Source organism: Toxotes jaculatrix, chromosome 4 (assembly GCF_017976425.1).
Source record: "Toxotes jaculatrix isolate fToxJac2 chromosome 4, fToxJac2.pri, whole genome shotgun sequence".
NCBI classification, from domain to species: Eukaryota; Metazoa; Chordata; class Actinopteri; family Toxotidae; genus Toxotes; species Toxotes jaculatrix.
In genome coordinates this window covers 16,712,384-16,736,449 of record NC_054397.1, presented here as the reverse complement: position 1 = coordinate 16,736,449, position 24,066 = coordinate 16,712,384, and the positions used below count along the sequence as shown (strand labels likewise).

Below are 24,066 nucleotides of genomic sequence, written 5' to 3'. Positions count from 1 at the left end.
ACGAAATGAGCTAAAAACAATTAAGCTCTTTAGACTATTGTTGGTAGGAAGATAACGAAGATGTTTTTTTTTGGTGAAGTCAGGCAGGAAATGTCGTTTCCCTGCTGTCAGTCATCTGCACTCTACAGTGACTCTGTCGGTTTCATTATATGCCTGCTGCTTGTGTAGCGTATAGTTCTGTCCTCAGTCCTGATCGGTGTGGTCGAAGTCAAAGGCACATCTTTAAATAGGTTACTTTCATTTTTCACTTCATTCCACACAGGCGTAAGACGGGCGCGGGACAGTATAGTTATTAGTCCTCTGAGTGTGAGGCGGACATGGCAACCAAGACTTGTAAACGCGCTTTGGTCGACGTGCTGGAAGATCTGGATAAGATGCAGTTTAAGAAGTTCTGCTCCGCGATCCTGGACCACAAGAGAGATCCGCGGCTCAGACGCGCAGATGTGGAAGACAAAGATCGTCTGGAGATTGCAGATGTCCTGATTACAACTTTCACAGAGTCCGGAGCTAAAGAGGTGGTTCTGGAAAAGCTGGAGGAGATCGGCTGCAACGCGCAAAGAGAGAACTTTGGTGGGTTTGTTTGCCGTCTGGTGTGTTCACTGGATTCATTTGTTGCATCTAGCATTAAAGCTTTTGCTCTGCTGTCCTCCACTTTGATCTTTTAGCTTCACTGTGCAGAATGAACTATGTGCAGAGTTTTGAAACTCACACCATCACGACTCTGTGATGTAGTAGTTTTACTGTTTTGTGTCGTTGAAGCTTGGAGCCTGAAATAAGAGTGAGGTAGGCGATATTTTGGGTCCAGCAGTCAAACCTTTGTAGTGAACAATATTTGCATATTAATACATTTTAGATTTTTCAATAAGGGAGAGGAGTAAATGAGGTAATTGTTTATTGTTTTTTGTGTATGTATGAAAAAACCACATCAGACACAAAGTGTCTGTTCACATGTGCAAGCAATTAATCAGTAAAACTTACTAGTTTTGTTTTTATTTAATTCATTTTTGTTTTCTTCCTCTCTGTTGGTATGGGTTCCTTACCTGTCTATAATAATATTGTATCACACATATTGGTTGTTATAAATGTACATTTTGTTTTGTCTAAAAAGCAGTGTTCTTCTTCTTTAAAGCACCATAAAATAGTTTTAAAAAACAAGTACAGCAAAAGTGGCAATGACCCTGCATAGGATAAAGGAACAGTAAAGACTAGAGGATGGATGATCACAGTCTACATGCTACAAAGTGCGTTTACGGAACATAAAGTGTAGGAAAGTTTATGACTCAAAAACGCTTAATTTCAGTTTTGGTGAAACATTCTTCCTGTTCAGTTGCAGATTATTTCTTTAAAATTAGAAATATCACACTTAGCTTACGATCTTCACAAACTCAACAATTATTCCAATTTGAAATCAGTTTGATAAAACAGACGGCATTAATTAAGGTACTGCAGCAATTTTTCAGTTTCTAGCTCGTAACACATGATTTCTATTTTAAATGATTGATCTAGGCTGCCTGGTTAGCTCAGTTGGTAGAGCACGGGACTCACTCTCTCGTGGTTGTGTGTTTGAGCCCACTCCGGGCGGCACCACCTCCCATGGGCTCCACTTGTGGACTGGGAGTCAGCTTCCCCTGTGACCCGGGCCCAGACCCAGATAAGCGGCAGATGATAACATGACATGACATGATTGATCTAGACATCCAAGTGACAAAAGCTTTTCAGAGTAATAGAACATTTTGCTCAACAGCTCAACAGTATCAGTCACTGATAACTGGAAACAAGAACTGTTCCACTGTAAGCAGTTGCTTATCTTATCCTTATTGGTCAGTCACTTTTACTTTCATTTTGAGTGTTCAGTTTACTTATGACCTTATGCTTATAATGCCCATACCAACACTGACATACCTACAGATGTCTTTCAATGAGTTATTTCAGTGCTGTTCAACATTATGTCTTTGTGTATTTCCAGCCAGGGACATAAATGAAGGATCACCGACATCTTTTTCCCGTAAGTGAGAGCTTTTTGGTGATGTGAAGTGCCTTTGGGTCCTCATGCTGTGGGCTCATATTGATGATTAAAATCTAATATAATCTAATAAACGGAACATTTGTAGGTTACGGAGACATCATGAAGGTGGAAACCACTGGAGCTTCAGAGAAAACTGCTCAGCAGGACAAGCTGAAATTCTCAGGTAAACCCTGCAGAACAAACAATAATGAAACATTCGTCTACAGTCACCTATCTATGTATCTATCTATCTATCTATCTATCTATCTATCTATCTGTCTATCTATCTATCTATCTATCTATCTATCTATCTATCTATCTATCTATCTATCTATCTATCTATCTATCTGTCTATCTATCTATCTAACTATCTATCTATCTGTCTGTCTGTCTATCTATCTATCTATCTATCTATCTATTTATCTATCTATCTATCTATCTATCTATCTATCTAACTATCTATCTATCTATCTGTCTGTCTATCTATCTATCTATCTATCTGTCTATCTATCTATCTATCTATCTATCTATCTATCTATCTTATGCCATATTCTCGTTCTCTCCTTGATTGCTGTCTAAAGGTCTGAGGGCATCGTACGCTATGGCGGAGTCTGATCTGATACAAATGAACAATTACAAAACCATCATCAAAAACGCAGCTCGTGAGAAAGAAATTGATCCAGCTCTCATCGCTGCCATCATCTCCAGATCCTGCAGGGCTGGGAAGACACTGACAGGAGGCAAGGGCTGCTATGACGAAAAGAGAAAAGATTATAATACCTACGGCCTGATGCAGGTTATAATGAAACTGTTTTACTCACTCCCTGTTAAATAGTATTTTCAAGCTACATTGCAGTGGAAGTGGTTTCCTTATGAACCCTACTAACCAATAATTCCATAGCTTGATGTCAATCCAAATGGAGGTGGACACACTCCGAAAGGTGCATGGGACAGTGAGGAACACCTCTGCCAAGGCCTCGACATCCTGGCTTATTTCATCATACGCATAAAGAATAAATTTCCTAAGTGGAGCAAGGAGCAGCAGCTGAAAGGTTTGTTTTACTGAATTAGTTAATGTTCATGTGAAAACTTCTTCCACACTTTGCTCACACTTGTATTTGTCTCTGCAGGAGGCATAGCAGCCTACCATGCAGGAGATGGGAACATCCACTCCTATGAAGAGGTGGACTCCAGCACCGCAGGTGGAGACTACTCCAATGATGTTGTTGCCAGAGCTCAGTGGTACAGATGCAATGGTGGCTTTTAAAACCCGAAGCTGCCCACAACTTCCTAAAAATCCTACATGAACCAATATGTGTAATGAGTGTTATATATCTAAACTTAACCCCTCCACAATGAAACGTCCAGCTCCCATAATTCTGTAAGGAATGAAAAACACACAAAGTATTATCATACCAATGAGTCAGTAAATTCCACAGTGGGCTTCAAATTTATCCCAATTTTTAAGCTACTATTTGTTTATATTAAATTGTTACCATTAAATCTGTGCCAAATGATCTGTTAGCTTGTTTGAAGTTTACCCATAATTGTACAGAGACCTCTCACTTTACTGCTTTGATACTGAAAGAAATGTAAAAATGTGACTTTCTCAGGGAAAATCTGGAGTAATAATTACTACTGTTTGATTATGATTGTTGTTTTTTTTTTTTCAACTTACTGTTACACTGACTGACACACTGAATTTTCCCTCCAGCCATGATGCTACATGGCTAAATAACACCTCACACCACATTATCTGAGAGTATTATATAGGGTACATTCCGTTTTAGCTTGTTCCAAGCCCTGTTTACACAAGACTCCATGTATGAGCAAAGTTTGTAATGACTGACCCTCTGGAAGGTCAGTGATAAAGACAAAGGATTAAACATCATGACTGAACAGATTTCCAAACATATAGGAGGAAAACAACAGAGGATATGTGAGGGGAAACTCAACAAAGCATTTCCTTTATGTATGTGTGTGTGCCTTTTTTGTACACTCATGTAACCTCTTAAACTTTGTATATGGTCACAACAACTTCTATTGTCTTGTTTACCTTCAGGTTCTGTTGTTTGTTTACTTCTATACGACTGTAAGAAACAGCCTTCCTGTCAACCGCTTGTTGAAAATGTTTCTCAAACACTGAAGAAAGACTTTGAAGAGAGTTTGTATCCATTTGACACACATCACTGATCTGCAGAGATAAGTGATATCACTTGATGTGATATCCCATGTGTTATACAACTGTGCTCACTGAAAAAGATTCAAGGTTAAAGTCACACGGTGGCATTTGCAGACCCTTTAACTGTGTACCCGTTGTCACCAATGGTGAACTTTAAACAGAACACACCGTAATACTGAAAATGAAAGGTTAAAGTGGGGCTGAAGTTCAAGGCTAATGAAATATAATTCATTAAAAAAGTAAATAAAGGTTTCAGAACCTGACCTGCAAAATGTGAGTTCAGTAATGACTATCAAGGAATAAAAATAAGCAGATGAAGAACTGTTTGCATTATTATTTCCAAATCTTCAACATTCTTCAAGTAAGAGGGATTTTCCTGTTGGAGGGACTTGAACAAATCATGCAAAATGCTCTCTGAAAGCTGCTTTTACTGCTGTGTCTGGTTTACAGCCTGTCACATTAGGCTGCTCACTGAGGACAACAAATGAACAACACACATCTGCAGTGTGTCTGACACACAGGGTCCTGTGCCTGCTACAGTCAGTGAAGGCTATTTCTTGTAAATCCTCACTGGTGAACTACCCAGGCCTCCTTTAAAAAGCCCTCTGCAGGCGAGAAACAGAATAGCAGACAAGTAAAGCAGCCGTTGTGAAAGTGAAAGTAAAAATGCTCTATAAATAGTCCCGTCACCTGTTCCGACTTAAGCTTGGACAGAGGGACACAGAACAGCAGCCGTCACATTTCAGCTTCAAGAGGACGATCAGACAAGTAAACAGGAGAAATGAGTGAGTTGATTTTCTGCTAATATAACTATACCTTGGTAATGTGCTTGTGCTGCTTGCAATCAAGAGGTTAATCCAGAAGTGTTTTTTTTTTCCAAAGGAAGAAACAGGAATACTTAGTCCCAAAAACGGTGTGTCTTATCACTGAATCCCGGAAGATGTTATATTTTTAAGGTTATGTAAGGTGTACAACAAGCCTATACAGCATCTGTTTTATCCTTATTTTAACCTTTTTAAAAATGTACTTTTGCTGCTAGTATCTGCACATACATTAGTGTCGGGGCTCTTGTTGAATGTAATTGTAAAGTCCTTTCAGGTTCTCAAGCGTTGTGTTAAAGTCAGTGTGTGGGCGTGTAGAAAGTCATCTAACAAAATAAACATTTGCAGGTTACGGAGACATCATGAGGGTTCCAACCACTGGAGCTTCAGACATTACTGCGCAGCAGGACAGGCTGGGATACTCAGGTAATCACTGCAGCAGACAATCACAGGATGATTTAATCACTCAGTCAATGGTAGAAAAAGCTATCATCTCACCATGTGTATCTACAGTGTTTCTAAATCGGTGCACTGACAGGCAAACATACATTTGTTGCACTGATTTAATAATCCTGTTATCTATTGTATTTCTCTCTATAAGGTGTAAGGGCATCACACACCATGGCAGAGACTGACAATGACAGAATGAAAAAGTACAAGTCAAAAATCCGCAGCGTGGGAGGTAAATATGGAATTGATCCAGCTCTCATTGCTGCCATCATCTCCAGAGAGTCCAGGGCTGGAAATACACTGAAGGATGGCTGGGGAGACTGGGACCCCAGCAGAAATGCGTTTAATGGATGGGGACTGATGCAGGTTGTAACAATTACTCTACTTAGTAGAGCCTCGCATTACAACACAATATCATGAGTGTTCATCCCATTTCATTCCCATTTCTATAGGTTGATGTTAATCCAAAGGGAGGTGGGCACACTCCTAAAGGTGGCTGGGACAGTGAGGAACACATCTGCCAAGGCACTGAGATCCTGGTTTATTTTCTTGGACGGATCCGCAACAAATTTCGTGACTGGAGCACCGAGCAGCAGCTGAAAGGTTTGTTTTATCGAATCAGTCGACTCGTACACGCATCAGCTTTCTTAAGTTTGTTCTCATTTGTATTTGTCTCTGCAGGAGGGATAGCAGCCTACAATCAGGGGGACGGAAATGTCCATTCCTATGATCAAGTGGATGCATACACAACAGGTGGAGACTACGCCAATGATGTTGTTGCCCGAGCTCAGTGGTACAGAAACAACGGTTTTTAACAGCCGAATAATCTTCTGCAAATCATGAATGAAACACTTTGTAATGTGTGTCTTGTGCCAAAAGCTAAATAAACAACATAAAGCAAAACCAGACATGAGTTTTCTTAATTTTGTACCTTAGTTGTTCACATTCCTGTTAAGTAGTTACCTGTTCTCTGTAGCTGCCTGCCCATGTGTTTGTCTCTAAGCTTGGTCCTCATCACTTACTCTAAAAAAGTAGCTCCATGGTATCAGCCTGCCTGTGCTCCCACCACCAGCCATGACATTACTTCATGCTCTCACTGTGACTGGGTTTCTGCAGGGTTCACCAAGTTAGGTTTAACAATTTATAATCCATGTTGTTATCTCCAGTATGTCCAATCATTCAATTTACTTGGTCAATTGAATAACACTGCCACAGTATTTCAGATTCAAACCCCAACTGTGCCTCCTGCAGTCAGTAGGAGCTGTTCCTCAGAAATCACATGCTTCATTTTTTCCCTCCCTTTCCTCACCAGCTGACTATTCAGGCTTGAGAAAGGAATGCTTTGGCAGAGGAAAACAGCCATTAAACACACCCATCCGGTAACATGTACAGTGGGTCAACATGTCCCAGCTTCAAGTGGACCCAAGCAGGAAATGGGAACGAGAGCTTGTGCTGTTTTACTCTTCTGCTGATTTTCCCAATGGTGAGGGCCCAGGATCCAGAACCTGGACTTTGTTGCAGAGGAAACACTTGGATATTTGTGTTGAAGCTTCACAGTAGTCTCTTATCAGCTCATTGAAGATTCCTTCCATATTTTCAAACTGTCTTATCATAATGTGACCTGACTCAGAGTTTAGAGAGGCCTGAGGAGTTAAAATTATAACCCTCAAGGTAGTATAAGGCAGGGGAGAGGCAGGGTACGCCCTGGACCGGTCGCCAGTCAAACACAGGGCTAACACACAAAAACAGACAACCACTCACACCTAGGGGCAATGTAGAGTAGCCAATTAACCTAAACTGCAGTACCCGGAGAAAACCCACGCAGGCACAGGGAGAACATGCAAAGTCTGCACAGAAGAGCCCAGACCAGGGTTCCAACCTGGACCCCTCTTGCTGTGAGGCGACAGTGCTAACCACTGCACTCTACAACATATTAAAATAAACTAGACAATACAAACTGAATGTTACAATAAAAATGTAAAATAAAAGGTAGGGTACTCACTGTGGGAAGATTCTATTGCAGCCTGCTTATAATCACACCATGTGCTCACCTGGTGCCCACTAGAAGACACTTCAAACACTGCAAGTCTACAAACACTGCACTGCACAGGAGGGAATTCAGAACACAACCATGTGACCCTCACTATTTATATACCACACAGCATACAAAGTGTGAACCCTGCGATCTACTCCCCACAGGCCGGCCCTCTACCTAAAAATAAAATCAGTTGGTTCAGATAAAATGAACATGAGAAAAGACTTATATACACAGATAGTTAAAAGCTCAATATACACACTATAGTTACAGGGACTTAATGTTGATGCAGTAAAATCATTACACCAGGCCCTGTGAGTCCAGCATGTAAAATGAGCAAAGGCAGTAAGTAAGAGAACGCTTCAGGCAAAGCAGCAGTCTGAATCTGGGCCTGAAGGAGTTGACAACAACTATTAAAAATGTATATTAATACTTCAGAGGATATAACCCTACTACACTACCTTTAAATAGGTTTCATACTTAAGGACATGCGGGGGCCTACTGCAGAATCCCCTGACTCTGTCTGGTTCAGTGGATAAGGTTCAACAAGGTGCAACCCTCAGTCTTCCTGCCAGATGGAAACACATATTACTATATAAAACAGCGAAAGAGCTAAGCTTGGTTCAACCACAGCCTACCTCTAAAGCACTGCTCACAGGAGGCCTCAGACAAAGAGGAAGTGCTGCACCCTCATGTGGCCTTCTGAAAGGCGGGCAAATCTTTTCCTACCCATTAGTGGGTGGCGTTACAAACCTAAACCCCCTTTTTTTTTTTTTCAAAATTCTCACATACAAATGATAAAGATCTTGTCACAGTGAGGTTCCTTAAGGTCCTCAAACTTTGCAGGTGTGATAATAAGAAATGATCTAATAAACTGGTTCTCAAACCTTGAACAAAGACTAGGAATGATAGAGGATATATTCTGTATGTATGCACCCATTTGACACACATCACTGATCTGCAGAGATAAGTTATATAACTTGATGTGATATCCCATGTGTTATACAACTGTGCTCACTGAAAAAGAGCAAAGATTTAAGCTTAAAGTCCCACGGTGGCATTTTCAGACACTTCAACTGTGCACCTAATGTCACCAATGCTGACCTTTAAACTGTATCATCAGAACACGCCATAATACTGAAAATGAAAGGTTAACGTGTCTAAAGTTCAACAGTAAAGAAATGTAATTCATTAAAAAAGTGAATAAAACTATTACAAATAATGTTGATGCTAAAAGACAGAATGTGTTCTCTGCAGAACACCTGACCTGTAAGTACCTGACCTGTGTCAAATGTGAGTTCAGTAATGACTATCAAGGAATAAAAATTCAAGTAAGGGGGATTTTCCTGTTGGAGGGACTTGAACAAATCATGCAACATGCTCTCTGAAAGCTGCTTTTACTGCTGTGCCTGGTTTACAGCCTGTCACATTAGGCTGCTCACTGAGGAGAACAAATGAACAACACACATCTGTAGTGTGTCTGACACACAGGGTCCTGTGCCTGCTACAGTCAGTGAAGGCTATTTCTTGTAAATCAGCTGGTTTCCTCACTGGTGAACTACCCAGGCCTCCTTTAAAAAACCCTCTGCAGGCGAGAAACAGAATAGCAGACAAGTAAAGCAGAACGCTGTATAAATACTCCTGTCCTGCAGGAACACAGAGCAGCAGCTCTCACTTTTCAGCCTCAAGAGGACGATCAGAGGAGGAAACAGGCGCAATGGGTAGGTTGTTTTCTGCTAATATAACTTTACCTTGGCAATGTGCTTGTGGTATAAACTGGAAATCAGTAGGTTAATCCAGAAGTTTTTTTTTTGTTTTGCCAAAGGAAGAAACACTGGAATACTTACTCCCAAGGAAGAACAGTGTATCATATCACTTAATCCTGGGAAAACCTATACAGCATCTTATTTTAACCTCTTTTTTTTTAATGTTCAATGTTCTTGTGGTATAAACAATCACAATCAGGAGGTTAATCCAAAAGTATTTTTTCCTAAGGAAGGATAAAAATGAGAAGATGAAGAACTGTTTGCATTATTGAACAAATCATGCAACATGCTCTCTGAAAGCTGCTTTTACTGGTTTACAGCCTGTCACATTAGGCTGCTCACTGAGGAGAACAAATGAACAACACACAGCTGTAGTGTGTCTGACACACGGTCCTATGCCTGCTACAGTCAGTGAAGGCTACTTCTTCTACACCAGCTGTAGTTTCTTCACTGGTGAACTATCCAGGCCTCCTTAAAAAGCCCTCTGCAGGTGAAAAACAGAATAGCAGACAAGTAAAGCAGCCGCCTGTGGTAATGTAATGTGAGAGAGCTTCTGTTTTTTCACCTTATTTTCACCTATTTTAGTTTGTAGTTTTTCAGCTAGTATCTGCACATACATTAGTGTGGCACTTATTGTATGTAATGGTAAAGTCCTCTCAGGATCTCAAGCTTTGTGCTAATGTAAATGTGCATGCATGTAGAAGAAAAATCATCTAATAAACTGATCATTTGCAGGTTCTTCTCATTCTTCTTCTTCATCTTCGTCTTCTCCCTCTTATGGAGACATCATGAAGGTTTCAACCACTGGAGCTTCAAAGAGAACTGCGCAGCAGGACAGGCTGGAATACTCAGGTAATCACTGCAGCAGACAATCACAGGATGATTTAATCACGAATTGTAGAAAAAGTCAACCATGTGTATCTACACAGTAGAGTTTCTAAATCAGTGCACTGCACATGCATTTGTTGCACTGATTTAATAATCCTGTATTTCTCTCAATAAGGTGTAAGGGCATCACACACCATGGCAGAGACTGACAGTGACAGAATGAAAAAGTATAAGTCAAAAATCTACAGCGTGGGAGATGAATATGATATCGATCCAGCTCTCATTGCTGCCATCATCTCCAGAGAGTCCAGGGCTGGACATACATTGCGCAATGGCTGGGGAGACTGGGACCCCAGCAGAAATGCGTATAATGCCTGGGGACTGATGCAGGTTGTAACAACTACCCTTGTTAGTAGAGCCTCGCATTACAACACAATATTATGAGTGTTCATCCCATTTCATTCCCATTTCTATAGGTTGATGTTAATCCAAAGGGAGGTGGGCACACTCCTAAAGGTGGCTGGGACAGTGAGGAACACCTCTGCCAAGGCACTGAGATCCTAGTTGATTTTATTAAACTGATTCGCAATAAATTTCCTAACTGGAGCACAGAGATGCAGCTGAAAGGTTTGTTTTACCGAATCGATTCACTAGTGCATGCATCGACTTTCTTCACACTTTGTTCAACTTCGTTCTCTTTTTTTGTATTTGTCTCTGCAGGAGGCATAGCAGCCTACAACCAGGGAGATGGAAAGGTGAAGTCCCAAAATGTGGACGCACTCACAACAGGTGAAGACTACGCCAATGATGTTGTTGCCAGAGCTCAGTGGTACAAAAACAATGGTTTTAGTAGCTGAAGCTGTCAACAACAAGAATCACCCTCAAATCATGAAACACTGTGAAATGTGTGTCTTGTGCCAAACCTTAAGCTAAATAAAGACAATGCAAAACCACAAATGACGGATGTCTGTGTGCTGGGCTCAGTAAGAACTCTCAGTTGTGATAATTTGTAGAACAGTAAGGAGAAAAGGAATATTCACTGCCACATTGTGTAGTTAACTGCACTGTTGTTGAGGCAGCCTCTGGATTTAGATCATTTACATAATACGATGCACCACATTAATTCTAGCGGTTTGTTTGAAATGCTTTTAAAGTGAGAATGAAAGCATGTAGTGTCACTAATGTGTGTTAAAAACTTTATATTTCTATAATGGTAAATCTGTGCAATGTAGATGGGAAGTTCAGATGCACAGAAACGTTAAAGTTCTACCCTCACGTGACCACAGAAGACAGAGAAGATGGACAGACCAGATGGGAAATACTCAGCACTTCCCTGAAACAAAACTCCATCTCTTATGAACTGAATTCAGTGTCTGTCACCTTTAGTATTGACATTCATTATTTTTTAAGAACCAAATGATGAAAATGTAAAACAAAACAAAACAAAACAATGACTGTTAACTTCCTTGTATAAAAATCTAAACACATGAGAAAATAGTTGGTAGTACTTGGATTTTTACAACTGAACAGGTACACAGTAGATTCAAATTAGCTATGACTTCCAAGCTTTGTTTTGCTGCAAGAGCCATGAAGTAATCTCTGGTTACCTGTGAGCGGGCTAAGAACAGTATTTTTCTTTCCTCAGTGTCCTAAAAGACAGTTAGATCGAAAATATAAACAACTATAGCTTTCGATAAAAGATGTGACTCAGTCATGAAAACAACACAGTCAGTAGTAGCCCTCTGTCATTGAAGATATTTCCACTGATTATCGGAAAAGGCTGAAGACGTCGACTCGGCTGCGTCAGAGTCAGCGGTAGGTGCAGTGGTGCTCCTGGTGCTGCCGCAGGTCCACTTTGTGCTGGAAGCTGTAGAGACAGTGAGGACAGCGGTGGGGCCGGTCGTCCCTGTGTTTGCGGCTGTGGGTTATGAGGTTGGAGCTCTGGCTGAATGCCTTCCCACAAATCTGACACACATGGGGCTTCTCTCCTGGCACACAAAAACAAAGCGCATCTTACATTTGAATATTTGGGTATTCAAACTGTATGGATTAAACGGATATCGCTCTGACATTTTAGAAAGTGTGAGTGTGAGTCACAGACAATACTGTCAATTTGACTTTGACATCACAACCAAAGGGTAAACATAAACCCACCGGTGTGTATGAAAGTGTGCTTCTTCATGTCAGACTTCTGGTGGAACCTCTTGCCACAGTACTGGCAGGGATATGGCCGCGTGTCCGAGTGTATGAGCAGGTGAGTGGAGAGGGTGGAGGAGCGCTTGAACACTTTTCCACACACCACACAGCCAAACGTCCTCTCCTAAAACAACAGGCACTGTGGTTATGGATTCAGCCGTGTTGCATCATATGTGCATTAAATTGTCCAAAGTCATAACAAGATTATTCAGTATAAAAAGAAATGTGATGCTGACCTTGCCCCTGCATGGTGACAGTGAAGTATTTGTCCTGCTGGACTTGATCTGTGCTGCTGACAGAGGTGCTCTGCTTCCATGACTCTTACATATGTGAGTCTTCAGATTTGACAGACATGAAAATGTCTGCAAGGACAAGACAAACAGAGTTTAACAGTGAATAACCTAAAGAGATAACTGTAGACTTCAGGAGAGAGAGGAAAATGGGAAAACCACCTCTAGAAATTTTCTTTATTTTTAATTTTTAGAAGCAGGTATAAACAGTTCTGTTGTACATTCCCTGAGGCTGCTTTACTCTTGAATGTTAAATCTTTGGCTGTTTAAGGTACATTTTATTTTTTAGCCATGCTAGCAGAGTGGCTCTGGGGGAGTATGGCAATGTCGGTCTGAAATATCTCATCACCTACTGAATAGATTGTAGTCTATCACCTGTAGTGATACTTTTCCTCTAGCGCCACCATCTGGTCAATATTTCAATCTCTCCAACACTTTTGTTTATGACCATATATCTGCAAAACTAATGAGGGTTCCCATCAGCCTCAGCTGTACTTTATGTTCAGGGAATAATTTTGGAGGTAATAATGACTTATTTTTCTTCCAATAAAGCAAATATTAATCAATCATGGGGCTGTGTCTTAATCCTTCAGAGCTGCTGCATGCCTATAAGACAAATATAATTTATTGTAATGGATGGAAGCCATACTTTGCCACAGAGTAGACACTCTTGTCTCGGAGCAGTGATCTTTGAGCAGCCACTGCTCCTGGTCTCCCTCAGGATGTGAGGGTGCTGAGTCAAGTCTCCCAACCCCACTGACAGTTTGTCCGGATATCCTGAACTCGCACGAGGTCTGGACCATACAGCTGGTGTGGGAGGTCCAGAGTTGACTTTCTCCACAGGTGTAAATGTATTTGAGTTGACAGGACTGCAGGGCTCAGCAGGTCTACAGTCTGAGAACAAAGAGACACACTTTTAAATGATTTAGCATATTATGTTGAATTGCTAAAATTTGTAGCCATCTTGAAAGCATCTCTTGTTTTTTTCTGTCTGTGTAAAGTCCTTTGAGTCATTCTTGTAATAGAGGGCCTGCCTAAATTAAACAAACATGAAGTAGCTTTGTCACCCACCATAAGATCTGGGACTCGGTGGCTGAAGGTTCTCACTCCAGTTTGAGTGACCAGCAGCAGGAAGGCCCTGCTGCAATAATGTGATGGACAGTGTGTTATTATTTGGTGTTTCTACTCTGGAGTACTCCAAAGATGTATCCCAGGACCCCATCTTTTTCTTTAGCTGACTGAACGTTACTGGGGTTGATCCAGGGCTGGGACTTCGTGCTGTGTGACGAGGGTGGTGCAGCCCTCCTCGCTTCACCAGGAAGGAACGAGGCATCACTCAGGAGGGAGGAAGACCTGCTCTACACCCGAAATCAAAGTAATCTAGAGGGTAAAAAAAAAAAAAAAAAAAAAAAAAAAAAGAAATGTGTTAAAAAAGACCAGCTAACTTTAATTCAATACAGTTTGGCACAGTCTGTTGTCACAAGCAGACCAGCTGAATCATTTCACACCGTCAATTCACATTTTCCTTATATGAATCTTACTAGTCGAACACATTTGTAGTTCTCATAAAAACAGACTGGAAATTAGTCTTTTTCTCCAATGTTAGTTATTTAACACACTGTAAATAAAGACCAAAGGGTTAGAGAGAATGTTTTTGTTGCCCAAAAGAGGGCAGCAGAACTGTACATTCAATCATTTGTTTCCAGCTTGAATCTGTGCAAATATTGGCTGAGCACATGCTGGTGTTGGAACTGTTCAGAAAAAGCGTTATAATTAGACAGAATATTTAAAAAAATGTGTTGGCAGAGTTACAGAGGTATTACAGAGGTAATTCTGAATATATTGTAACCCTTTCACCCTTTCCACATTTTGTTATTACAGATGGGGAAAAAACCAGTAGATTTGCTACCTAAAGACACTAAAACACCTGATTTACTTCAGCTCTCTCAGACTGGATGTAAAACCATGAACTTCAGGTTTGTGCAGACATTTTTCACAGGTTTTTGCTCCAAACCATCTCATCCTGAGATTGGTTTGGTCATATGTGTTGTGTTGTGTCAAGCGGATATTTGAATCTTTGCCCTGTATGACATTGTCTGCGCTCTAGACAAGTTTTTCCTTGTGGATTTTTATCTGTGTTGCTCTGATCGTCCTTCCCTATTCTTGACCAGGCCGTCCAGCCCCTCAGGATCTCTTGGCATTTAAGTGAGAAGCCAGTTTTTGTCACATCAGACCCAAGAATCTTTTTCTTATGGTTCGGGTGTTTAAATTTTGCTCGACAAACTCCAGGTGGCCTGTCAGATGCCTTTTTGTCATCAGGGGCTCACTTGACATTAAAGGCTGCAGACATGTTTTTTTCTTTTCCCTCTGGCAGGCTCTCCCACGTTTGGAACTTCTTCTAAGAGACATTAGCACTGGGAGGTGAAAGCAGCCAAAGTCTGATTGAAACTGACATTTGGACCTGAAGTTCCTACAAGCCTGGTTTGTGACAGTGTGACACGAACAGTCATATCGGGATTGCAAGTATATCTTTTAACTGCAACGCGTTTCGTGACTCAGTGCTCGCACTTGAGCAAAGGTGAAGCTGCAGTGGAGGAGTTCAGGGGAGGACACTGAGGTGTAAGATCACATAACAAGAAAAGACGTCACAAAAAGGTGACATGAATATTTGCATGTTTAATCTTCTCAAAGTTGAAGAAACTTGAGACTTTCCCTTGTATTCATCTACTGTCAACTCTGTAACAGATTATAAGGTTTAAAGCTGGTATTACTGACATATGTAAAGTGAGACACAGAAAGGTCCATTACATTATTGTCTGAGGTACCGTCCAAGCTAGTTTTAACTACTTTAGATCCACTTAGGTAGTTTTAATGATGTGGTTCCCAACCTCAGGGTCACATGATAAATCTGTAGAGTTGCAAGAAGTTTCATGGCTTAGAAAATTATTTTTTAAACTTTTCTTTGATCTTTGCTGGTCTTTTGGGTAATTTTACCTCTTCAAGCTCAGACAGTGATTGAAATGAAACCATCTAGAAGTTTAGAGGCAAAACACACAGTTTTTTTTTTTTAAATAAGGGATCATGAGGCAAAAAAGGCTGCAAACTGGTGGATTAATCTTGAACGATGCATTGTGTTTTTGAAATATAAAATTTTAATTTGAAAAGTAATGAGTAACTCCACTTGCCAGAGATTTGTGCATCCTGCCAAAACAAAGCGCTTTGGGATTTTGCTTTGTGGACGAGCTTTCTTACGTGTAGCTTATTTCCTTGTTTGTATGTTGGTTTGTACATATGCATACGTGCATTATACATATCTGTTAAACTTAAACACCAGCGATTTTTTTTTGAGTTGAAGTTGTTTGAAGGGTAAATTTTATGAGCTAAATCACATTTTATATGATAAATCCAGCTATGAGGGATGGAGTCTGCATGATGACACATAGTCAAATACTCATTTCATCAATATACTTCTTTGCATGTTAGTTAATAAGTCTTTGTTTTTTGCATTGTGTCATTCAGAAGGATGACACATTCACACGTCGAATATTGACTAGACTGAACAGCACAGTGTGTCAGGCACAAGTTCTTTTGGTTGACATACAGACAGCTGTGTGTCCATGTAACTGAATGTGGTCTCTAATCAAGATACTTTCTCTCGTCGACGAACAAAGAAAACGTCCTTAAATTAGATTTTTCCACAGCTCAGTCTGAATACACTTTGAATTTTTTTAAGAATGCGTTTGTTTTTTGATCTGTTGTATTTTTATGTGCCTCCAAATTCATGTTTCTTTAAGTTTTTAAAACTGTAAAATGAGGAAAAACTGACTGACTGCATGAATCGACAGCGTGTGTGTACATGTCACTATATTTATAGAAGAGTAAAGGTGTTGTGACAAAATCGACAGCTCTGTTTTATTTAGCAACAGCTCATAAACAGCTGTGTTCATGAACTCTGATGATCATAAGATAACTGACCGAGTTGCTTACATTTAAAAACACATTATTATTATTTGCCTTTACAACAAATGTAACATTTAAAAGAATGTTCTGCGTAGTCACTCATATATGTGTACACATATGCATCCAACTCTGTAGTAGCTCTCTAGAAACAATAAGACAGCTTTCAGAAACAAATATGCAAATACTCACCAGTCTTCACATTCCCCCAGTGCTTCTTAACGTCGTACACAAACTTCACGCTAGTAATTTTACTGAGACAGGAATCTTACATCAAGTTAGTTCAGACAATGTAAAATCAGCGTGTCACATGTGAGGTCAGTCTGCTGTGAGGTGGACCGTGAGCCGTTGGTGTTCTCTGCAGGTCGCAGTGATGAGATTAAATAAGGATGAGGAAGTGTTTCAGCTCTGATACCTCTGAGCCGACACTCTAACCACACTGCTTCCTCACACTCACACTCACACTCAAACCCAAACACTACACACTCGCAGCTGCACAAAACCTGCCAAGCTTTTTAAAACCTTTATGCGCACATTGTGGAAGCGCTGCAGTGATGCACAGGCTAAACACAGCATCAGATTAATCTGGGGAAGACAGATAAAGCTGATGCGAGAGGAAGAGGATGGACTGTGCTGAAAATTCTTCAGAAAGTGTTGACACACTCTGTTGACACCGTTGTGTTTCAAAACAGACCACTGAGGTCAAATTTAAAAGAAGCTGTCTGGTGCAACAGGAGATTCCCCTCTATAGCGTTCAATGAAACCATAGCATACATAAATGAGAAAGAGGCACAGCAAGAGAAACTGTGAATACATTTGTATGTCTGCATGCTTAATGTGAGAAACCTCAGGATGTTTTGGGAATGATGGGGAACTCTTTTTTTAGTGGTTTCATTTCTTTTTTTTTTATCTAGTTAACTTTTACTGTTTATAAATCTGCTTGCTGACTGTGGTTCCCTTAAAGAATGAGACTGGAAATATTCTATATATTTCTTTTTGACCACAAAGCCCATAGAAAAACAATCCTACTAATTATATCCCAAGTAGCTAAAGCCTGATGTATCTTATACCTCTGTGCCACAGAGCTCACTGTCTAGCCAAATGTGCATTAATCCATGGCTGAAAATAGTCCTCAACAAATGCACTGCAAGGGGTGATTGATTAGTTGGTGGCTTAAGGTAGAAGGAGTCAATTTTAGAAAACCTAGGACATTTATTTTTCAATTTAATCCACTCGTACATTTACACACTTACTGCAGTGGTCGTGGACCATATAGATCGCTTCTTTGTGAAAGTGGACCTCCAGAAAGTGGCCCACAGCAGCAATGATGTCAACATCACTGTCAAAATGGCGACAGCTGAGCTCTTCTTTCATCTCGGAGGCCAAATCAGGTCAGATCAGTGCCTCAAAGGCCTCCTTAGGTGATAAGCCCTTGAGACGGAGGTAGCAGATGACTGCAGGCAGCGCTGACTTGCAATTTTCCATTACCTAAAAACAGAAATACAGAAAAGGTTATTGACATGAAACTTTCTGCATAATCACTCAGAGACTGAATTGCATGTGCATGTAACAAGAGCTGTATAACTCATCTCCTACCTTTTGCCCAGTTTTAAAAAATGTTCATGAATAGGCCTGGGTTGAGTGCCACAGGCAGAGCAGGAAAACCTGAAAGAACTGTGAAACTACTGCATTAGTTGACATTTAAGAAAATATAATGTCAGCATTATTAAAGGTCTGTTTAGTGACATTCATGCTTTGAAGGCAAACATGACATGACATAATGGAAAACTTAACATTACTTAACACATCAAAAAAGAAAGGTGGACTCATTTTAAACTGTTCAAGCACAAAAAGTCCACAATGCACATAACACATAATCTGTACATAATTTTAAATGTGTGTTAACACTTGAAAGAGGAAGAAGTCCAGAGAGTGGAGAAATTTAGGAGCTCTAATCTAAAAAAAGAAATGAGACTTTTATTTCTGTCAAACCCACAATCCATCCTAGATTTTCAGTTTCTGATGAAACCAAGCTGTCCTGAATTGAGTGGCACCCGCTCTACCACGTTTGTGTGTAAAGTCCTTGTTCGTAGTAACTGCTAACTGGTTTCAAACTGGTGATTTATCAGCTGTGACCCGGAGGTCAAAGCTTTACCATAAGTTGTCATGAAACAGGCATTAACAGCATTTTGAGCAAGTTTACTGTCAGATATGCCCAGCATAGCTCATAGTTACCTCCTTCACTGTTAGATATAAACAAATCATGTATAAGCAGGCCAAAGTTAGCTTTAGTCAGTTAGCCTCGCAACAGTCACATCTGGCAGTTAGAGGGTACAAATATACAGTAACAACTAATCTTCATGTAAAAACTAGCATTTTACTAAGTTAAAATTTGTAATTGGCTCCTGGACAACATGGACCTGAGGGGAAGAAAAGAATCATCCATAGAAATAAACAACACAATCAGGCCTTTGCAAAGGTGCAATGTCAAAGTTTATTTTGTATCATTCATAGGATACAGAACACTGAAATGTATTTTTTTTCCCCATCATACTGGAATTTATATAATCTTTACTGTCATTTAATATATTTGACAACAACATCAGCTGAACTGCAAGAGAGAAAGAGAGAGGGTGGACAAGGTTCCTGGGGATAATGCTGTGGATATCGAACAGCTGTCACATACAGCACGTAAATCTGAGAAATCCTACACCAGACTAACCAGGATGAGGACTGTCAGTAAGGAAAAACTCTGTTGTTGTTGTATTTCCTGCTTTAAATCAGGGAAAACACGTGCTGGGTGTTCCAGTTTCAAGATGTTAAATTAGAAGCGACACAGTTCGGTTGTATTTCAATCCACGCAAAATTAACTTTGTATTACATGGCTGTTTAATGAAGGGCTGTAGTGGCTGATTTGTTGATGAAAACCTTGTTAAACGTACATTAAGTCATTCAGCATAGTGTGTAAATCTCCCTACTTTTATGGCACATTATGATGTTTAATCATTGTCATCTCATGTAATGCTGTTGGCAGGAGAAAACAATGGCAATTATAAAAATAACATTAAGGATGAGAGCTAGTACCATATTCAAAAGTAAGTTACAAACATATCAAAATGTTTCATCACAGTAGATAGAGTTGTGTTTAGACAGTGGTGAGAACAGAGCACCATCACTGAACAGCAGTGTACAGATGTGTTTATGTGCTGAAGGACACTAAACACTGATCTGGGTCCGGATTAGTTTTAATTTTGGAAAGGACACTCAGTCCTGAACTAAAAACTTCCGACAAATAGTTTATATACTTTTTGACTGGAATCCAAACTGAGATAATTAAGATTTCAGTCGCAAAAATCTATAGATACTGGTGGTAATGGCAAACACGTTTTAGTGATGCAGGTCCCAGAGTTAAGTCTGAAACATGCTTTGAACAGTTAATCTGTCAGAAATGCAACAGAAGAAGAGCAATTTGTGCGTATGTCTACGGTGCAGCCAAACGAATAATGAGATTTATCACCTCAATATTTTAATACAGAAAATGAAAATAATAGTCAGACAATAGTCAAGAACAGCCAGGTTTCCATCCGAACATGGTGCAAATTTTAACCCAATTTCTAGAAAATCGCCAAAAGAGCACGCAAATGAATGCTGTGATCATCTAGTCAGATTAAACCATCACAGAAGAAGAGTGCACAACAAGATGATATACTTCAAATAGTACCAAACTACCCTCAAATGTTAAAAATATGATGGAAACGTGGAATATGGAAAATAAAATATGTTTGTTTCATGCATTAATATGAGGAAAGTTAGTCTCCTCACTGCTTCAGACAGATCTGATATTTATGTCTGTCACTGTTTTCAAAAAGGATTTTTAATGTTCAAATGGATGGAAACCCACCCACTGTTTTTCAACAGTAATATTTAATTCATGATGTGCGAATGTTGTACTAAGTGAAAAGCGCTCATGACTTAAGTCTTGCACATCATGTTCAGTCAATTTCCTGCAAATCCTTTGAATCTTGGGAGAGGGAGAGACAGACTCTGCTAATAACAATGAAAACTTCTATATAAAGAGGCAATTACAGAGTGAAACCGCACTGAATAGCTATTGCTAGCAAAAAATTATTATGAAAAATGGGGTTTGATAGCCTATAGTAAAAATCTGAAGGATTATAACTTTAAGTGACCAGTTCAGCCAGTTGTGACGCAAAGTAAATGGCTTTAAAGGCTAAAATCTCATGCTCAACAGAGCTGGCGCCAGTCTACATTCTGTACATACTGAGAACTAGAAGGAGCTCAACTGGATCCATTTGTAAAACACTCAAAAGGTCTGATGATATCCAAACACTGATTCCAGTGTAGAGATTTCAGTTACTACACCCACCAATGACCACTAAAAAGCTGTTATTTGCAACAGAATGGTGGGCAAACCAACATCCTCTTTAGTTTTAGACGGCCATGACTGGAAATCCAATTTCCTTATTTCTGAGAGGATGGCAACGATAGTCTGCTTTACCATTCTTTCATTTCTATTGCACAAAAAAGAACTGTGAAGCATAAAGTGGGCCTTCAGAGAACTTTGAGAAAATCCTCTAACATCAGTCCAAGGAATAATGAAGCACAATGCAAAGTCTGGACGGTTAATCTTGCAGCAAAGTTCTTAGATCACGTTAAGGTCCCTCCGAGCTAAATACAATAAGAAATGATCCCACCATGAATTCATTAATCCAAACCATCTCTCACTGCCTCATATCATGAGCAGAGAGTTTCTCCTTCTTTGTAGTGCAAAAAGCAGAGACCATTGCTGTACATGACACCCTGTCTGAGAAACAATACACACTCTTCTTCTCACTGTCTTCAGTAAGACTTGACTGACAATGATAGTTTTAAATCTTGTTTATATACTTTTGTTCCTGTCACGCTGTATATTTCATATTTCTCCATACATTTACACCCTTTTTTCTACACAGAATATATTAATGTTTGATATGTAAAATATTTTCCACCCACACGCTCTCCAGTCATGAAGACAGCCTTTTCGTTGGCGTCCTTACAATATGAACTACACCCTCCACTTTCGTTATCCCACATGCTGCAGTTTTAGTTGTCAGAAGGTGATATGAGAGCATGAACTGGTGATTCCAGATCAGCACTGTTACCTGGGTTTTTGCTTGTAAGACAATTCAAGGAACAGTCTGACATTTTGGGAAATATGTTTACTTGCTTAGATGAAAGGACTGATACCACTCTAATATCTGCTTGATATTCATGAAACTACAGCTGGGAGATGGTTAGCTTAGCTTAGCATAAAGATATGGATACAGGGGGGCAACAGCTAGCCAAGCTTTAGCCAAAGGCTACCGGTACCTCTAAAGCTCATTAGTGAGCACATATCTGCTTTGTTTAAAGCGACAAAAAAACAATAGCTCTTCAAAGAGGAAAGAATAATTATTTTACAAATTAATTTTACTAGCTGCTATAGCCTCACTTGGTCTGGTGTGACCCTTAGCTTATGTTGGCCTATGTTAGCTGTTGGTGTTAGCTAATGTTAGCAAAATTTGCTATGTAACTTAGACAGTTTAGCTTTTTCTTTACTTGTGCCAGTGTTACTCTATGTTTTAGCATTTAACATTTTACCACTTGTGGGCACAATTCGAGGGAGTGGGGGTGGGGTTCAGCCTTCACAGCTGTCTGCCTGAGAGCAAACATAGTTCCCAAAATGTCAAACTTTAACTCACACTTACTTACACAATGATAGTGTTTAGGTTTTGAAGGAAACCGTGTGGTTCCCATCAAAGATAGATGTTGAGAAGCTGCAAGGAGTAATCATGTTAAACTGCTCACAAAGATTAAAAGAAAAACAAGAGAAAGAACAAAATAAAAGTAAAATTCAAAAATCATAGCAGCACTTTTTCTGTCTCTGAAACGCTCAGTGTCACAGTAAACCTGCAACAGACGACTAGTTGGCACAAAGGACGCTGTAGAAAGTTTGGCCTCTGTCGGTATCTCTACGCTCCTATTGTTTCATATAGATATATAAAAAATAAAAAAATATCAAAATAAATTACAACATTTAAATAATTTAAAAACAAAAGATTTGGCAACATTGAGTATCTTCCTTCCTTTTTTGCAGGTTATGGTGAATATGTTTTGACATGAGCTGTTGTATTAACTTGCTTGCCTTCGCATTTTCTGCAAGCCACAGACGAAGACAACACACACATTTAGTATGTTAAAGTGTTCATGAATCACTTATCAATGCCACCTTCTGATAGTTTGATGTGTACATGTTCCTACACTGCACCTTTCCTCCTCATACTCATCACCATTTTGAATTTTCTTCTGTGAATGGATAGCTGATGCAAGTTTTTTTTTTCTGAAGGCAGTGAGGATGGATGTGTTTCTTTCTAAAGAAAGCCATAAAAAGGGAAAAGATAGGATAAAGATATATTTAACTCTGAACCAATTAGGAAGGAGACTTATATAAGGGTAGACAGAGCGTACAGTGAGTCAAGTGTCTTATTCAGTTTACAAGGAGAGGGACTAGTTCTTTTCTGTCTGTCTACCCGTGTGTCACTCCTCATCATGATCACAGATACGGGTCCCGTGGTTGATCTCGAGCAGCGAGCAGCAACGGCCTTTCTGGTCCAGACTCAGTTTGTTTGTGTGTTATATGTTTGTGTTTGGATGGATATGTATTTTGACAGACAGTTACATGTGGGAACAAGGAGAGAGGCTTTATATTACCTCACTGACAGGGAACGGACACTGAGGGGAACAAGGTGGTGGAGGCAGTAATGGGAGCGGAGACTACAGGTAGTGATGACCAAAAGAGGTCCAATCAATGCCATTATGTCTGCATCAAGTAAAAGGTAAACACTGGAAAAACCGAGGAGGAGGACTGGATTGGATAATACAGTCCTGGTATACAGTAGCAGTTCTGTCCTGTAGTGCTCCAGCGTCTCTTTAGGTCAAAGAAATCCAATGGAATCTTTGCACCCATTCCAGGTCTCAATTATCCAGCCCTTCTGCGCACACCATGCTGCCGTACAACTGCTGTGGGTCTGGGTGTGTCCGCATGCGCTCCTCCGCCTCGCTGTCCGTGCTGCCCTCGCTGTCGAGGCGGGCAGATGGGTGACACGGACCGGACAGGGTGGGGTAGAGGGCGTTGGGAGGCAATGGGCTTGGAAGAAGGTCCTCATCTGAGCTCAGGTAGTCCCCCTCAGCAGAGGCGGGGCTGGCTAGGCAGAGGTCCTGGTAGTTGGTACTTATGCCTCCACTGCTGACCCTGGAGCTGGGGGCTCCCTTCTGCCCTCGCAACTGCCTGATCTGAATACAGAGAGGAGGGTTTAATTTTGTGGGTCCTACAGGAAGGTTTTGTCTATATTTCATTCTGCTGAAATCAGGAAGGCCCGGTGTTTAAAGGATAAGATTATTATGTATGTTATGTTTCAATAAATGAAAGGTTTCAAGGAAAAACCAGACAAACACTGTGTTAGTCTGTCCCTCAATACTGTCTTCTTCACTTCCCTG

General features: G+C 40.2%; 5 protein-coding genes across 7 annotated transcripts in view; 3 read left to right on the top strand and 2 right to left on the bottom strand.

Moving 5' to 3' along the window:
• Positions 1-100: 100 nt before the first annotated feature.
• On the top strand, positions 101-4,500 carry LOC121180526 (lysozyme g-like). The gene is made up of 6 exons (XM_041036012.1): positions 101-570; positions 1,967-2,005; positions 2,112-2,189; positions 2,587-2,801; positions 2,907-3,057; positions 3,136-4,500. The coding sequence occupies exons 1-6, from the start codon at positions 318-320 to the stop codon at positions 3,270-3,272; spliced, it is 873 nt and encodes a 290-aa protein (XP_040891946.1). The 5' UTR covers positions 101-317; the 3' UTR covers positions 3,273-4,500.
• Positions 4,501-4,847: 347 nt separating this feature from the next.
• Positions 4,848-6,360, top strand: LOC121181357 (lysozyme g-like). 2 transcript variants are annotated; one of them, XM_041037283.1, is made up of 5 exons: positions 4,848-4,972; positions 5,357-5,434; positions 5,610-5,824; positions 5,911-6,061; positions 6,140-6,360. In XM_041037283.1, exons 1-5 carry the CDS (start codon positions 4,969-4,971, stop codon positions 6,271-6,273), a joined length of 582 nt encoding a protein of 193 aa, XP_040893217.1. In that variant the 5' UTR covers positions 4,848-4,968; the 3' UTR covers positions 6,274-6,360. The 2 variants fall into 2 exon arrangements, with proteins under 2 accessions (XP_040893217.1, XP_040893216.1); XM_041037282.1 differs by having other exon boundaries at positions 5,911-6,360.
• Positions 6,361-9,082: 2,722 nt separating this feature from the next.
• On the top strand, positions 9,083-11,044 carry LOC121180422 (lysozyme g-like). 2 transcript variants are annotated; one of them, XM_041035818.1, is made up of 5 exons: positions 9,083-9,214; positions 9,995-10,111; positions 10,263-10,477; positions 10,564-10,714; positions 10,808-11,044. In XM_041035818.1, exons 1-5 carry the CDS (start codon positions 9,211-9,213, stop codon positions 10,942-10,944), a joined length of 624 nt encoding a protein of 207 aa, XP_040891752.1. In that variant the 5' UTR covers positions 9,083-9,210; the 3' UTR covers positions 10,945-11,044. The 2 variants fall into 2 exon arrangements, with proteins under 2 accessions (XP_040891752.1, XP_040891753.1); XM_041035819.1 differs by lacking the exon at positions 9,083-9,214 and adding an exon at positions 9,588-9,800.
• Positions 11,045-11,452: 408 nt separating this feature from the next.
• On the bottom strand, positions 11,453-17,066 carry LOC121180421 (zinc finger protein Gfi-1-like). The gene is made up of 6 exons (XM_041035817.1): positions 16,723-17,066; positions 13,645-13,953; positions 13,223-13,467; positions 12,520-12,645; positions 12,242-12,407; positions 11,453-12,075 (listed from the first exon to the last, which is right to left on the bottom strand). Exons 2-6 carry the CDS (start codon positions 13,904-13,906, stop codon positions 11,897-11,899), a joined length of 978 nt encoding a protein of 325 aa, XP_040891751.1. The 5' UTR covers positions 13,907-13,953; positions 16,723-17,066; the 3' UTR covers positions 11,453-11,896.
• Positions 17,067-19,004: 1,938 nt separating this feature from the next.
• evi5l (ecotropic viral integration site 5 like) overlaps positions 19,005-24,066 on the bottom strand; it is a 34,986-nt gene continuing 29,924 nt past the window's right edge. Inside the window, exon 20 of the mRNA XM_041035816.1 lies at positions 19,005-23,862. Within this exon, the coding sequence (XP_040891750.1) occupies positions 23,545-23,862 (318 nt within the window). The 3' untranslated portion in view covers positions 19,005-23,544. The remainder of the gene's footprint in view (positions 23,863-24,066) is intronic.